Source organism: Staurois parvus, unplaced genomic scaffold (assembly GCF_062004578.1).
Source record: "Staurois parvus isolate SC_StPar_1 unplaced genomic scaffold, SC_StPar_1.0 ptg000086l, whole genome shotgun sequence".
In the NCBI taxonomy this organism is placed as follows: Eukaryota; Metazoa; Chordata; class Amphibia; order Anura; family Ranidae; genus Staurois; species Staurois parvus.
Window position 1 is genome coordinate 4903017 of NW_028317882.1, and position 17250 is coordinate 4920266.

The following is a 17250-nucleotide window of genomic DNA, read 5'->3' on the forward strand; positions in this document are numbered from 1 at the left end:
AAAAGCTTAGTTTTTGTTGCCCTCTTCCCAAGCTTATAAACAGCTTTGACTTTTCCAGAAATTAATCAGCAGCCTATCTCTGAATCTACTATTAACACTGAATTATTATGCATATTTTTTTATAGTTTACTCAGTGTGCACATTCCAGGGATGTGACAATTTTACTTTAGTTGACCTCTCCTTTCCTTTGAATATAGAAACTGCTCAAGGAGTTAGCATCACTTGATATTACGTTCTGAAATGCTGCATGATGGTGCAGCCAGTCACACCTAAGCCTTCAGCACAATACTTACTAACAGTCCAATCGTAATTCATCATCTGTTATTTCAGAAAATTACACTAATTTACTAGTAAATTAGTATATTAAAATTAACCAAGACAAGAAAATACGTACACCATGGCCACACATTCTGCAGCTGTTGCAGTGGGTCTTCGATCAGTCATGTTGCCAGCATAACTCACAGATTCATGCATCTGCATTGTTTGAACATCTTCTGCTGGTCCTCTTTTATATCTGCTGGCAAAGACACTTGGAAAGCCCTCTTTGCCTTTTACTATAGCATCACTGAAAAACAACCTGTATTTAAATAAAGACAGCATTTCATGCAAATGTTAGATATATTTTCAAATTACAGAAAGATATACTCCCACCAATTCCTCTGCCACTACACAATTTTCTTATACAGTAAATCAAGAAATCCAGAAGAATATACCATAATCCAAATTCCCACTTCAGTGATCAATACAAATCCAAAAAAACCCTTCCTCAATGGATTACTCATAAAAACGTAGAAAAAAACCCCCAGGAATAAATAGGAGATTAATTTCACCACGATGAAATCCCTGTCACGGAAACACACTGGCCATTAGAGACTCAAGGATATCAAGAGCCAACAAGTGAAAAATAATGCTGGAGTTAACCCAAGGCCCCTTTTCACATGGACAGACTCCGGAAGTGGATTTGCCAGCTCAGCAGGGGATCTGTCTGCTGATCCCTGCAGAGCAGGCGGATGACATGTCCTTAAGTTGAGCAGACATGAACACAGCCCGCACTCCTCTATGGGCAGTCGGATGAAAAGATACAGGTGGTCCATCTACATCCAACTGTCACCTGATCAACGGATAGGGAATGGATACCCATCTGTCTGTTTTTAGTGGATCGGATCAGATGCAGGTGGGTGTATACAACCGCCCCTTCACAGAGAACAGGGGATTGTCCACCTAAAAAACGGACAGGTGGACCCCAACAGCCTGCCCGTGTGAAAATGCCCCACGACTGAAATATCAGTCCTGAATAGTGTTGGACTCTAAGTCTTACTACTAAAGCAGTCACATAAGATATTCCAAGTACATCAGTACCATTATAATCTTTCCTCAAGTGGATAAAAAGAGAAATTTTGACCTAACTGTAAATTCCTTATCTTGGTGTACAGTATAGAACACAGGACATCATAGGCCATGGGTTATATGCAGGATACCTCTAAAAGACCATCCAAAACTTGCTAAGGCTACTCCTAGAGCACCCTCATATAACCTCTCCCACTCCACAAGCTTACAGTTTTTTTTGCAAACAATACTCCCTATCCTCACATCAGGTAAAGTAAGCCTTCCAAATATGATGGTAAATCTTGTAGGAGTTGGATTTTCTTCCTATGAGTAAGGTAGGAATAACAGAGTCAGAAATATTCCTATGCTTCAGGACATAGGATTCAACAGTCATGCCATCAAAGCCAGTGACTGGAAAGCAGGATAGAATGGGGCTTTGGGCCAGTAAGTCGGACCAGTTAGAAAGAGGCCAAGGCTTGTCTGCCAGAAATCTCAGTATGTCTGTGTACCACATCCTTCTGGGTTAATTTGCGGTTATGAGAATCACCAGAACCCTTCCACCCTTTATTCTGCACAACAGTAGAGGGAGGATCTTCATAGAAGGCAATGCATAAATCAGTATGAATTGACCTCAAGGATTCACCACTACATCTACTGAAGCTTGTTGAACCTGGAGGCTAAGATATCCATATCTAGTTTTTTCTACCTTTGACAAAGATTTTGAAACATTTCAGGGTGCAGAGAGTCCATTTCCCTGAGTCTTTGCACTGGAAGCCTTGGAAGTCCACCTACCAAATCTCCACCCCAACGATGAGTAATGCTGAGATAGCTCAAACGTGAGTTTCTGGTACCCCCCTTGATAGTAAGTTTAGGCTACTGCTGTGGCTACTACTGTCCAACAAAACCCTGACCAGGTGACCCTGCAGAAGGGGATTCCTGTATTGTAGAGTCAATCTGATAGCTCTCCTTTTCAAAATACTGATGGGGAGTTTTGAACCCTATGTAAAAGGTTGACTTTTCCAACTGTAGGGCAGAGCTGGAGGGTGGTTTTGTCCAGCTAGACAAAGCATTGGACAACCTTTGGATTGGATTTGCTTCTTTCTTGCCATGAGGATGTTGGATTGAAGAAGTCTGGAGTGACACTGGGCAACGGGAGCTGCCTCAAAGGGTAGCATGAGGCCCAATACCCTTGTGCAGCAGCAAACAGAAGTGCAATTTGGATCCGAGGGTCCATGTGTGGGACCTTAGAGAGAAAAAAAAAAACTTTCTCCTGAGAAAGGAATATTCTGGCTTGGACTGTATCCAGGATTAGCCCCCAGTACTCCAGATCGTGTGAGGGCTGGAGGACAAACTCTGAAAAGTTGATTATCAAGCTGAAAGGTTAAAAGAAATTAATTGTCCTCCAAACGCTGGCAGACCAAAATTGTTGCTGAGAAGTCCTTCAGCAGGAGACCATCCAGTTTCCTTAGTGGTGTGACCCTCCTGCGCTTCAAGTGTGTGTTTAAAAATGATATTAAACCAAATGAATAAATGGGTGTATGTATCCCAAAGGGAGCTGCTAGCATTAAATCATATACCAGTGATCAAGTGAATATAAAACATAAGGAATGCTGCGCTACATTCAAATCAATTTGTGAATGTGGGATCCCAAAATATTAAATCAAAGAGTGTGACAATATTACCAATATTAATCTATAGGTGCTTACTGATACTATCAAAATCAATAAAACACTTAAAAATAATATAGAAACACAAAAAACTGTATCTATACGTATGTGCATAAATACAAACACATATATATATATACTTAAAACACACGTGCCTGTTGTGAAGTGAAAAAGAATGACCAAAATATTGATACACGCAAACTTATATCTCAAAGTCCAAAAATAGAATATTGTAAGTGAAAAACAGTAAACGGTGCTTCCAAATTATACTGTTAGTGACCACGAGTGAAAAAATCGTGCAGGTTTCTGGGTGTATATAGATCTATGAATCCAACCACCTTCTGGATTGGCCTCTCACCTCATCCCTTCGACCCTTGCGGGTCAAAGAGCAGTAGTGGATCCCTCTCACAGATCCTCCAGGTACCAAAGCACTCCAAGACAGCTCTCAGAATATAATATTCCCACTCAGGCTCTTCTCCAGGAAAAGTTGAAATATCAATCTCTCAGAATGAGACAAAAGAATCCTCCCATAGTGTAGTATATTTATTATACCATAGGAACATGTAACAAGTGTAAATAAGAACTCACGTAGCAGCCAGTCCACATTAAAGCCTCATGCTTTCAGATGAGGATATGTCTGTTGGGTGTACAGCTGAATGCACAGGTGTACCAAGATGGCCGCCACGCCGGAAATACGTCACCGCGCTACGCCAACGCGTTACGTCACAATGTCATGTGACTTCATCAGGGCTCAGAGCCCTGATGAAGTCATGTGACATTGTGACGCAATGTCTGAACAAGTCCAAAATTTTTACAGCCCGCCTGGGCTTTCACAAAGTAGGGGGTGGGAAGCTGAAGTTACAATCTGCAGAGCTTGGTGAGAGCTAATTGAAGGGAAAGGGCACACCCCCTTCACACAGAGACAAAGCTGAAGCTCTCAGTCTGTTTGTTGGAGCTCCTTCCCCTGTCACCTTTTTACCTCTTAATGTAGGAAAAACTTTTCAGAAGTAACTCATGCAGATAGCAAGAAGGCAGCAGAGAAATATCATGCTCAGTGCTCTGGATTGGGACAAGTACACACTATAGATGGATATGCTTTGTACATATTTCATGTCAGAGGTTTACAACCACTTTAATTGTACTTGCTTTTGATCTGATGAACACAGACTGCAAAGTAAAAATAGAGAAGGGGGGCGGTATAGAAATTCTAATTTGTACCTCATTAAAATGACAGATTGGACCCAGAGGTCTGGGGCATCTCAGATCCATACGGGTACAAATGCCAACAGACTTCCCACACTCTCATGAGTGGGGGCATCGCTTCATTGTGAGGAGGGCTGCTGTGCATTCTTGGTGGACCTTGGAGTCCACAGGCCCTGGGATTTGCCTGTTGTTGTGGGCATACTCCTGAGGGGGTCATCAGGGTCTGGAAACCATAGAAATGGACCACAGCCCTGGACCTGAAGCCAACTATGCACATTGCTCTAGGCAGGTGAGCACCTAGTGCAGAATCCAGTGATCTTGGCAAACATTATAGACTGGCCAAACACAGTGAGATCCGGGTATGGTTCCATGAAGTAACACCAAAGGACACCAGTCAGGAAACTACTACTAGATAGAACAAGGCAATAAGCAGTCAAATCTTCTTAGAAGTATCAGAAGGAAAAAACAATGGATTAAAAAGAAATACACGTCTCCAGAGGAGAATAGGTCCATCGCCTAGGATACTAGCAAAAAACTGGAGTCTCATATGAATGCACATTAGTTGCAGCCTTATTAAATTCTTGCCAGTGTCCATTCACTTGAAGGTAGCCTACATATAAACCATGGTCTATAAATGCAAGTCCTGTATCATGCACTGTCTAAGAGAAGATATTACTTATAGTGCAGGTTGGCATTACTTGATCTTGGGTAAATTCAGTATGCTGTAAATGTTCTAAATTAGGAAAAAAAAAAAAAAACAACTTAAGTTGCAATGCTGCTAATCAGTTTTAGTACGCTTTTATAAGCTGTGCCAAAGCATGCACCTTTATGATTAAGCACCTTCAGATGAAAACTGCATCAAGGCACTATATTTGAGACCCTATGTGTTTGTACCTTTTACTTTAATAAAATAAATGATTTTTTTTTATAAACTGATTCTCTGACCTTTTTCATTTTAAATGAAGTCACCATCATGTAAAACAGTGCAATCCTTTGCTAGACTTTAGTTGACCCTGGGGCACTTTACCTCCTAATTTTCTCCCATTGACACCAACAGTGGGACAGATTTCCTGCCACTGACACCAATGATGGGGCATTATTACTCCCACTAATATCAATGGTGGGTCACTTTTCCTTCCACTAGTACCAATGACAGGGCACTATTCCCCCACTGGCACAAACAATGGGGCATTATTTCTTCTACTGATACCAGTGATGGGGTACTATAACTTCCACTAATACCAATGATAGGGCACTACTCTTCCTGCTACTGACCACCATCCCTGAGGCCATGTTTATTCTCACTGATTACTGGGCCCAGGACATTTTCTACTCCCACTGGCCACAATCTGAACCCCCCCCCCCCCAAAGTCTGGCAGACAGTAAACTGGCTGAGTTTGAAAAGTTTGGAGACCCTTGATGTAGTAGGATGAGAATATAGGACATTTGTAAAGCAAATGCAGTTGCTTGAAATCAAGCAATGTCTGTCCTTGACTATAAAACTTACTTTTTAAAAACCAACCTGAGAACTTGAACTTAAGTGACACAGGACCAATACTTTAAAGAAACTAATATTCAACAGTAATACATTCAATTGTACGTCTTAAAATAAAACTTATACCGTTTTTTTGGAGAGGATTTAGAAGCTGAGCTTGGAGTTCCTTGCACAACAGAGCTATCTGAGCTATAAATTCGATCTCTTGATAAACTCCTTACTGAATGAACAATTTCAGGTTCTTTTTTCTTCTCAAGAATCAGATTAAGTGGCGTATCAAATTCATAGTCATCCATCTCCTCCTCAGAAACATTAACATCAAAGTTATTTAATAGAGGAGGGGTTTTCAGCTCTTCATTAACTGCTAAACTTCTAGTTGCCTTCATTTCAGTTTCTCCTAAAATGTAAAAAACAAAAAAAACAGTGTTAATGTCTTCACACAGTTCCTTAAAATACACAAACACTGAGAATATGCTAAACTGAAAGTCTGTATTTATATTCTTCCCTCTAACATCTTGTTAAAGTTAAAAGGTAACTCCATGTTTCTGAGAAAACAATTGCAAAAAAAATAAATAAATAATAAAATGCATATACAATTGCTACACAAGTCACACTGCAACTGAATGTTATAAAAATTACATTTCCTTTTCAATCTGCAGTACTGTAATAGTTCTGTAAAATTCAATGCAATATGGCAACCTGGAGGTGTTCTGTACACAGATGGTGTACAAAACGATTACTCAGAAATTTAATTTTGGGCCTGTGTGATTGGCTTACTGATGTTCTGGAAGTCTGCACTATGATACAAGTCAGATTTTGGGCATCCTATGCAACAAAAAAACTAATTTTTTGTGAGATACTGCCAAGGGAAATCACATCCAAAGGGAATCAGACCCTACCACTTTCTTCATTTGAACCCTGCAAGTGCAGTAGTTGATAATTATAAAGTAACTCCTACTGACATTCACTTTGCACATGGAGACAAACAGATATTTCTTCAGAACAAAAGATAGGAATCTGCAACAAACTTTGCTAAAATCCCTCCTGACTCGTTAATGTCCTTTTAAAATGCATAGTTTTTTTTGTTTTAAACCACTTATGCTCCAGAAGGTTTTAACCCCTTCATGACCAGTTCACGAGCCGGGCACACAATTTGGGGGGAAAAAGACTATTCTTTTACTGTTACAAAATATATCTAATAAAAAAAAAAAAAATCTAACATTTCTCCATAAATTTAGGTCTAAATGTATTCCGCTACAGTTGTGCTCAAAAGTTGGCATACCCTGGCAGACATTGTGAAATTTTGGCACCGATATTGAAAATATGACTGATCATGCCAAAAAATGCTCTTTTATTGAAGGATGATGATCATATGAAACCATTTATTATCAAATAGTTGTTTGGCTCCTTTTTAGATCAGAATGAGAACAGAAATCACCCAAATGGCCATGATCAAAAGTTTACATACCCTGGAGTGCTTGGCCTTGGTACAGACACACAAGGTGACACACACGGGTTAAAATGCCAATTAGAGGTTAATGTCCCACAGCTGTGGCTTTTTAAATTGCAATTAGTGTCAGTGTATAAATAGTCAATGAGTTTGTTAGCTCTTACGTGGAAACACTGACTAGGCTAGATACTGAGCCATGGGGATCAAAAAAGAACTGTCAAAAGTCCTGCGTAACAAGGTAATGGAAGTTTATTAAGATGGAAAAGGACATAAAAAGATGTCCAAAGCCTTGAATATGCCAATCAGTACTGTTAAATCATCTATTAAGAAGTGGAAAGTTCGGGGATCTCTTGGTACCAAGTCAAATACAGGTAGACCAAGAAAGATTGCAGTCAGAACTGCCAGAAGAATTGTTTGGGATACAAAGGGAAACCCCTGAAAGTTGTCCCACTGGGGCTTTGGGGACTTTCTTGGATTCAGGCCTTGTATTCTACCCCTTCAGCCTTGGTTAAGTATGCGGGGTATTTCTCGGATCCCTTTCCAATTTGGCGAGGGACAAGACAGGGATGTCCCATCTTCGGCGCCATTTGTCCTGGCGCTTGAGCCGTTGGCCTTGGCACTCCGGGCTGACTAACATATTGGGGGTCCCCTACGCGGGACAGGAATTGAAGTTATATCTTTTTGCAGACGATGCCCTCTTGACTCACACTAATCCTTTGACGATGCGCCCAAACTTGCAACAGGTTCTTGCACGTTTCTCCTTGATTTCAAGTGTCCGTAAAAATTTGGATAAGACTGTCGCTCTCAATATCACCTTGGCCTCGGCTTTGATTTCGAACCTACAGTCCCATTTTCCTTATAAATGAGCTTCATCTTCGCTGGAATATTTGGGCATTCACCTGACCCCCACCTATGACTGTTTGCTGCAAACTATTTTTCAGTGCTTCGTTCCGTGTTCTTTCTCATGCGCTCTTGGCACTTCCCACTCTTGTCTTGGATAGGACGAGTTAATTCGGTGAAAATTACTATCTCACCGAAATTGTTATATTATTTTCGCAGCCTCCCAGTGCCAACCCTGGAATGATTCTTGGGTAATCAGCACAAGTTCCAGGCAGTCAAGAATGCTTGCCAGCTGTATTTTGCCCTACAGCCAAGGACTTTTTTACTTGAATCTACGAAAATGGGATTGTCATCTTGGCACTTCTCAAGAGAGCCACAATTCTAGGCTCATTGTCTACTACAGCACAGAAGCCCAATCCTGAACACACTGAACATGCACTCCAGCAAGGTTGTCAAGCTGCTGAAAAATTTTGTCGCAGAATTTTGCAAGTAGAGCTTCAATACCGGCTAGAACACTGCACTATGGCATCAATTCCATTTGGGCCTGAGGTCCTTAATGACAAAACATGCTAGAGTGGGGATTCCTAGTTCTCTCAAGGGCATCATTAGTCTTGCTATCGAGCTTGAACATAGGTGAGGCGAACAAAAAGATCGAATAAAACCAGACCCTCCCGGGATGTTGCCAAGATTATCATCAGCTCCCGTACCTCCTCTGCCTGCCAATCTACCCATACTCTCTGAGCCTAAGCCAATGCAACTTGGAGTCGTATGTTCGTTACTCACTAATGAGGAAAAACTGCTTAGATGCAGGAATAACTTGTGTCTTCACTGTGCAGAAGTAGGCCACTACCTTCAAAACTGTCCTGTGAGGCCCAGTAAGTCTATGCTTGCTCCCTCTACTTATTTTGCAAACTGTTCTGTGGCCATTAGGTGTGCTCACATTACCTTATATTTCTCTCTACAGATTTCCGGTAAAAACATCCAGATTCCAGAAATCATTAATTCTGGGGCCTGTGGCTGTTTAATGGACAACAGTTATGCTCAGCAACACCAAATTCCTCTGCAAGGTAAGACTCAACAATTATCCATTCACCTGGGGGATGGATCTCAAGTCTGGACCGATAATTCAAGAAATTTGTCCACTACGGATTTTTATCCGATACCAGTCATTGAGAATTTCTATGTTTGCACGTGTCATTTTGGGCATTCCCTGGTTACAAGCAAACAACCCTCAGATAAATTGGGCATCAGTTACTGCCTTCAGCATTGCTTCCAGTCAGTCAATGTCCATTAAACCTGCACCTCTTCTTGACCTGCATTCTGATTGTCCTGCATCACAGCTTGTCCCTCCATTGTACCACAAGTTTCTGGACGTTTTTGACCAAAAGAAGGACAATATTTTACCACCTCATCAGCCATACAATTTTCCAATTGAAAGTCTTCCAGAGGCTGAAATACCCTTTGAAAGCATTTTTCCCTTATCCGAACTAAAAGTTGAAGCCCTATACCAATGCAACGATGAGAAATCTGGAGAAAGGCTTCATTCAGCCTTCCACATCCCCTGCAGAAACAGGCATATTCCTCACAGAACAGAAGGACCACACTCTGCGTCCCTGTATTGACTATAGGTAACTGAATAAAATAGGTCAAAAACAGATATCCCACCTCTATAGTTTGGAACTCTTTCAGCATTTAAGAATAGCTAATCGTATGCACAAACTTGACATAAGAGGGGCTTACAACTTGATACAGATAAGTGAATGGGACGAATGGAAGACACCTTTTTGCACTAGATTTGATCACTTTGAATATTTAGTCATGCCCTTCAGATTGTGCAATACATCTGCTCCTTCTTAGCATTTTGCAAATTACATTTTCAGAGATGTTCCTGATCTCTTCATGATCATATACCTTAATGACATTCTGATCTTCTCAATATCGATTGAGATGCACCGTGAACATGTTAAAGTACTGGGCCGACCAAGTACATGGCTATATGCAAAAGTTGAAAAGTGTGAATTTGAAAAAGAAACAATTGTATTTCTGAGATGTATTATTTCTACCTCAGGTATCTCAATGGATCCCCATAAAGTCAAATGCATCCCTGAATGGCCTGTACTAACAAACTGAAGACACAAAGATTTGTGGGTTTTGCCAACTTCTATCACATGTTATAAAGAACTTTTCTGCTATAATTTGTCCTATTATTCAGCTGACAAAGCAGAACATGTGATATCCGTGGACACCCACAGAGCAAATCACATTTGATCAGCTAAAGATTTTACTTACCACAGCACTCATCTTATGACAGCCAGACCCTGCATTACTCTTTGTCCTCAAGGTGGCAGCTTCAGAAAATGTAATGGGTGTCATCCTATCAGAGTGCCAAGGTGCTATATCGCTCTTGTGCCCCATAGCTTTCTTTTATAGATAACTCAGACTTGCAGAAACCTGGAAGAATGGCGCTATTTGCTATAAGGAGCAGCCATCCCATTTTCATCTTCACGAATCATAAAAATCTAAAGCTCACACATATGCGATTCTGGATGTGTTTTCAAACGCACAAATTCGCATGACAGGCTAGATATTATGTGTACCTAATTGAGGTGGTTCGCACAGATGTGATCCACACGCATTGCGTGTTGGGTGCCATAACAATGCAGACTGCACATGCTGCTCACTGCGCTGCCCACTAAGGATCAGGAGGGCAGTATTTTTAATTTGAAGCAAAGATCAAGAATGTGGTAACATGACCTCAAACTAGCAAGAAGGAAGTTTAAAATTAATCATAGAAAGTACAATTTTTACTGAAAGAGTAGCTGATGCTTCGAATAGATGTCCAGCAAAGGTAGTGAGTAATTAAACAGAAAGTGGATTCAAACAGGCATGGGAAAAAGATAGATCTATACTCAGACAAAAAAAAAAAACACACAAACATATAAATTAAAAAATGGGGCAGACTCAATGGACCACTTGGTCTTTTTCCTTTTATCACTTTTCTATGTTTCTAAGACCAGGAGGCAGCCCTACAAGCATAAGAAAGCAAGGCCTGATGCTGGAAGACCCAAAAGGCACCAATGCCTCTAATAAATGCAATACAATTCACCTATTACAGGGCAGCACTCCAACTTATTCCCTATTATTCATCCGTGTGTATAAAAACCGTAAATGATAAACGTTACAAAATTGCTCATAAGATCAGATCTCACTGTGTATCTGTCATAAATATGAACAAACCCGAATAGTGTCGGAATAGCAGTCGGGCTGCTATTCAGGAACAGTCCTCTAGCTTTCAACAGGGATCCAATAGCAGGCAAGTCTCTATTGTGGGGACTGCAAGAGTCAAGAGCACTGACACTCTTCAGTGAAGGTGTCCAAGACATTCCATGATGGGAAAGCAAGCAAATAGGAGGCAAAAGGTAGCCATGGATAGAAAGCAAACGTCTATGGAGATAGGAATTAGTGATCACGAGAGCATTGGGGCCACCTGTGCAATTCCAGTGCACAGAGCATGCAAGTATAAACCTGTTTGCTTTTTTAAAAAATTAAAAACTAGCATTTACAATCACTTCAAAGCAGCTTTATTTCATGGAAAATGACAATAAAAACGGATTATTGTATATAAGCTGTGCATTATAACAAAATATCAAGAGCTTATTGGAACTCCTCAATAAATTGGGATTATGAATCAAGAGAAATCTTGAATTTATGATTACCTACCAGTAGAACGGAGCCTATTCAATTGAGAAATGCGTGGATTTGTTGAAGAATCTTGCTTTTTCTAAAGCAAAACATAAATGACAAAGTATGATAAAACCATAAGTGACTGAAAAAACATTGGTATTGCTAGGCTAGATTCAGTGACCATAGCATTTCTTTAACAATATCTGGCTTCTTATTTAAGTATACATGACCCTCACCTTCTAAAACAACCCATTCAGTTTAAAATAGAAAAGGTAAAACATGTATTCATATAAAAAAAAATTACAAACACCCTTTTTCCCCTTTTATAAGCTGCTCTCAGCTGCATAAGGAAGGAGCTCAGGGAGGAGATACAGAAGTACACTGGTCTTCCTAGTGAATGGCTGTGCTGAGGGAGGGGGTAATGTGAGCCTTTGTCTGATCATTTGAGGAAATTAGGCTGAGTTAAAGCACAGCTAGAGAAATGACCACAGTGTGCTCTCATGCCTAGTGTGGTCTGGCAAGAACACCAGAGATTTCACACAAAAGAAGCAATACAAACAGAACAAAATACTTTTTCATACAAGTACATGGTACAGCAGGCACATATCAGGAATATGAAATGTTGGGTTTACATATTCTTTAAAGTTTTTGCACCCCTATATGATTCTGGGTTTCTGGTACTTTTCTCTAATTCCCATTATTAATTCCACTCTTTAGAGTATTCAAGAATATACATTCTGTAGAACAACATGAAACATACTCCTGTGTTTCCTTATACGACTATATGGTTTAGAGAGTGTATCACCAATTTTAAAATAATTTATGATAGGGCTTTTTTTTCCCCTTAGAGAATAGGTGCAGGAACTCCCCCCTTCTGAGTCATCCCCGTCTCTGTCCCCTGCCCACCTCTGAGCACCGTCCCTTGGATTCACCTCCTACCCACCTCCCATTACCGCCCCTTTTTGAGAATACAGAACCAAGTATCATATTGTTGTACTAAATAATTTGGAATTTGTTAAAGATAAAGCAGTAAAATAGATCCCCTGCATCCAGCAACAGACCCCCGAGCAGCAGCATCGAATCTCTAAACCCTCCAGCAGCCAGCAATAATAGACCCCCACTCCCTCAACAGTACATCCCTCCCAGTAACCAATGACCCTCCAGAAAGATAAGACACCCACTAGCAACAACAGATCCCCCACTCAGCTTCGTAAAATGCAGTGTAGTGCAATAATTTGCCCTGGCATAATTTATCCAGCAACAATAGATCCCCTAGCAGCAAGCATCAATAGACCCTCCAGCACATCCCACACCCCTTGCCATTATATACATCCAGTATTGGAGGTGCCAGAATTGCGTTCCCCCGTGTTCCCGCTGAAAAAAAAGCCCTGATAATAGTGCAAGAATCAGAACAGTAATCATTAGCTACCCTGTAACCTCAGAAAGCTGTTTTAAAAGTTCCCTGACCAGCTTGGTAAAATGCAGTGTACTGCAATCATTTGCCCCGGCATAATTTATCCTCCCAGCTGACAAGTATACTACACACTCAAAAAATACATTTCACACAGACACACACATATATATTCAGAGTTACCTGAATACTTTCTGGAATGTTAATATTTGTTTCACTGTCTGCAAAAAATGGTGACCTATTAAAACCAGGCGATTCTTCATTACCTACAGATGAAAACATTAAAATAACTATGTAAGTGCTCCTACTTTACATCAATATATTTCAATCGGTTTTATATTAAAAACACACACACACACACAATTAAAGCAGCCATAAAGAAGATAAAAATTAATATCCCAATAAAAGGTAAAATAACACCAGTTTTTGCTGCATTTATTTGCCTTCAGAGATTTCTCACACAGTACTTTTTTCTGCCGATAGACATCATCGGTGCGATAGTCAGCATCATTTAACCCACTTCCTCTAAGCCCTGGTCAACCCAGATCAGTTCAAGCCTGTTACTGGATAGTGAAGAGCAATTAGTACAGTGATGCGCTAATTTCTCTATCACTCTACTATTGCATGCACATTAAAGTAGAATTTCAGCCAAATTCTAAAGGCTACAACTACTCCTACCCCCATTCTAAGACTATTCTATTTACCCTGAAAAAGAAATTAGGTCTAGACTTACCTGTTCTAAAGCCACTCCAATCTGGTCACAGATTGGGTCCCAGCACCAGCTTCAAGGTAAAGAAGAGGCATTGATAATGGCTGCAGAGCCTGGGTGAGGACATCACCCATGGGCTTACAATAGGGCATCTGTTTCCGGCGGTCCCTCCTCTTCACCGAAGCTGGCGCTGAAATCCGATCATGTGAACGGAATGGAGAAGCTTCAGAATACACTATATTGCCAAAAGTATTGGGCCGCATGCCTTTACACGCACACAAACGTTATTGGCACCCCAGTCTTAGCCTGTAGGGTTCAATATTGAGTTGCCCCACCCTTTGCAGCTGTACCAGCTTTAATTCTTCTGGGAAGGCTGTCCACAAGCTTTAGGAGTGTGTCTATGGCAGTGCTTCTCAAATAGTGGGGAGCGAGGCTCCGTCAAGGGGGGCGCGTCGCCGCCGCCCCCCCTTCCGACAGAAGGGACACCAAGTACAGGGGAGGGCAGAGGGCTGCTGTCTCTTACCTGGCTCCCACGATGATCCATCCAGGAAGCGCTGCTCCTTCCGTCACTCCGGCCACTCCCTCACTCCTGCCGCTCGGCTCCGCATCCTCACTGATGATTGGCCGCCAGAACTGTAGCTCAGGAAAGATACACAGGCGGCCAATCACGGGCAAGGAGGCGGAGCCAAGCAGACCCGCGAAAATCGAGTGAGGGAAAAGCCGGTAAGTGTGCAGTGCAGAGGTTGCTGCACCATACTGCAACAGGGGTCAGCAAGTGTCATTGGTGTCAGTGGGAGGAATAGTGCCGCATCATTGGTGTCACTGATACTAATGATGGGGCATTATTCCTCCCACTGACACCAACGATGGGGCACTATTCCTCCTCCCCACTGACACAAACGATGGGGCACTATTCCTCCCCCCCACTGACACCAACGATGGGGCACTATTCCTCTCCCCACTGACAGGGTACTATTCCTCCCACTGACACCAATGTTGGGACACTATTCCTCCCACTGACACCAATGTTGGGACACTATTCCTCCCACTGACACCAATGTTGGGACACTATTCCTCCCACTGACACCAATGATGGGGCGCTATTCCTCCCACTGACACCAATGTTGGGACGCTATTCCTCCCACTGACAACAATGATGGGACGCTATTCCTCCCACTGACACCAATGTTGGAACGTTATTCCTCCCACTGACACCAATGTTGGGGCACTATTCCTCCCACTGACACCAATAATGAGGCACTATTCCTCCCACTGACACCAATGATGGGGCGCCAATGATTAGGTCCTAAGTAAATGTTGGTGATCGGTTTGAATTCATTATTATTTATTGATTTTATGTATTTTTTCAGTATCATATGGTTTGACATGTCCAATCAAAAAATGTTTATAGTTTAATTAAGGATTTAATTTTTTTTGAATTTCTAATGCACTTTAAATCTTTTCTGCTACAGTTAATAAAGCTATTCTTTGTTGTAAATTGATCCACATTTCTTTCTTTTTTTATTCTCTTATACGTTAATAAGGATACAGTGTTATGCAGAGGTGTACTTATAACAATTTTATAGACAAATGATACTATTTACAGTCGCGCGGGGGGCGCAAAATGTTTTCTTCTTCCTAGGGGGGGGGCATGACAGAAAATAAATTGAGAAGCACTGGTCTATGGGAATGTATGACCATTCTTCCAGAAGCGCATTTGTGAGGTCAGGCACTGATGTCGGACGAAAAGGCCTGGCTCGCATTCTCTGCTCCAATTCATCCCAAAGGTGTTCTATCGGTTGAGGTCAGGACTCTGTGCAGGCCAGCTAAGTTCATCCACCCCACCACACGCTCTTCCATGTCTTTATGGACCTTGGTTTGTGCATTGGTGCGCAGTCATGTTGGAACAGGAAGGGGCTGTTCCCACAAAATTGGGAGCATGAAGTTGTCCAAAATGTCTTGGTATGCTGACGCCTTAAGAGTTCCCTTCACTGGAATTAAGGGGCTGAGCCCAACTCCTGAGGAACGACCCCACATCATAACTCCCCCTCCACCAAACTTTTCACTTGGCACAAAGCTGTCAGGCAAGTATCATTCTCCTGGTAACCGCCAAACCCAGACACGTCCATCATATTGCCAGAGTGGTGTGATTCCTCAATTCAGAGAACACGTCTCCACTGCTCTAGAGTCCAGTGGCGGTGTGCCTTACACCACTGCATCCAACGCTTTGCATTGCACTTGGTGATGTAAGATGCTTGGCTATGGAAACCAATTCCATGAAGCTCTCTACGTACTGTTGTGTCAATCTGAAGGCCACACGCAGTTTGGAGGTCTTTAGCTATTGACTCTGCAGACAGTTGGCGACTTCTGTGCACTGTGCGTTTCATCAAGCACTGACCCCGCTCTGTCATTTTACATGGCCTACCACTTTGTTGCTGAGTTGCTGTTGTTCCTGAGTTGCTGTTGTTCCCACTTTTTTATAATACCACTAACAGTTGACCGTGGAATATTTAGTAGCAAGGAAATTTCACAGATGGACTTATTGCACAGGTGGCAGCCTATTATGGTACCATACTTGAATTCACTGAGCTCCTGAGAGTGACCCATTCTTTCACAAATGTTTGTAGAAGCAGTCTGCATGCCCAAGTGCTTCTTTCTATACACCTGTGGCCATGGAGATGATAGGAACACCTGAATCTAATGATTTGGAGGGGTGTCCCAATACTTTTGGCAATATAGCGTGTGCAAGTATAGACATCTTTTCTTTTACAGGGTAGATAGTATAGTCATAGAATGGGGGTGGGAGTAGGATTATTTTGAATTTGACTGGATTGCCACTTTATTTGGTTGGCAACTCGTACTGCTTCTTCTCACATTACATAGTTTTACCATTGTCATATTTCACACGACTGTCATATGCCTTTAAGTGTTCTTGTATTTGTCTGCTCCACCCTTTCCTCTGGTTTAGTTCTTGCTGTATAGATAGCCCACCCCTTTTCCCAGTAAGGCTCGTGTCATGAAGCAGATCACATTATGATCTTTTGACCTATCCGATGTTCATTGTTGTAAGATTCTCTCTCAGTTTATTGAATAAACTTCACAAGGTCTACAAGATATCTGGATTGAGTCACTGCCTGTGGTATTCAACTAAGATTGGCGTTATCGCCATCTCATCACAACTGTAAGTTACAGAGAACATACTTTCAATGCTTAGATTGGAGAGACAGGACAACTATCCAATAACTACACAAGGTTGATACCAGGTCAGATTCATGTGATTACATAGCTTACATTAAAAAGTACATTCAATGATGAATGAGGACAGAGCTGCACTAATGTGTGTGTTTTTTGTTTTTTGTTTTTTTAACTCTGCCAAGAGTTTATCTTTCAAATGGAGATTGAAGATTTATAATCAGAGGAAAGGTAGGAACTCTTTGTGGTGCTGCATTGCAGTATGTATATGCG

The 17250-nt window shown here is 41.5% G+C and overlaps 1 protein-coding gene across 3 annotated transcripts in view; it reads right to left on the reverse strand.

Annotated features, from left to right (window-relative positions):
* Nucleotides 1-17250, reverse strand: part of CENPC (centromere protein C) — a 149156-nt gene that overhangs the window by 106884 nt on the left and 25022 nt on the right. For all 3 annotated transcript variants that reach the window (XM_089669985.1, XM_089669986.1, XM_089669984.1), the window contains exons 4-7: nucleotides 13260-13342; nucleotides 11702-11762; nucleotides 5818-6088; nucleotides 395-577 (exon numbers count right to left, since the gene is read on the reverse strand). In XM_089669985.1, coding sequence (XP_089526111.1) covers nucleotides 395-577; nucleotides 5818-6088; nucleotides 11702-11762; nucleotides 13260-13342 — 598 coding nt within the window. The remainder of the gene's footprint in view (nucleotides 1-394; nucleotides 578-5817; nucleotides 6089-11701; nucleotides 11763-13259; nucleotides 13343-17250) is intronic.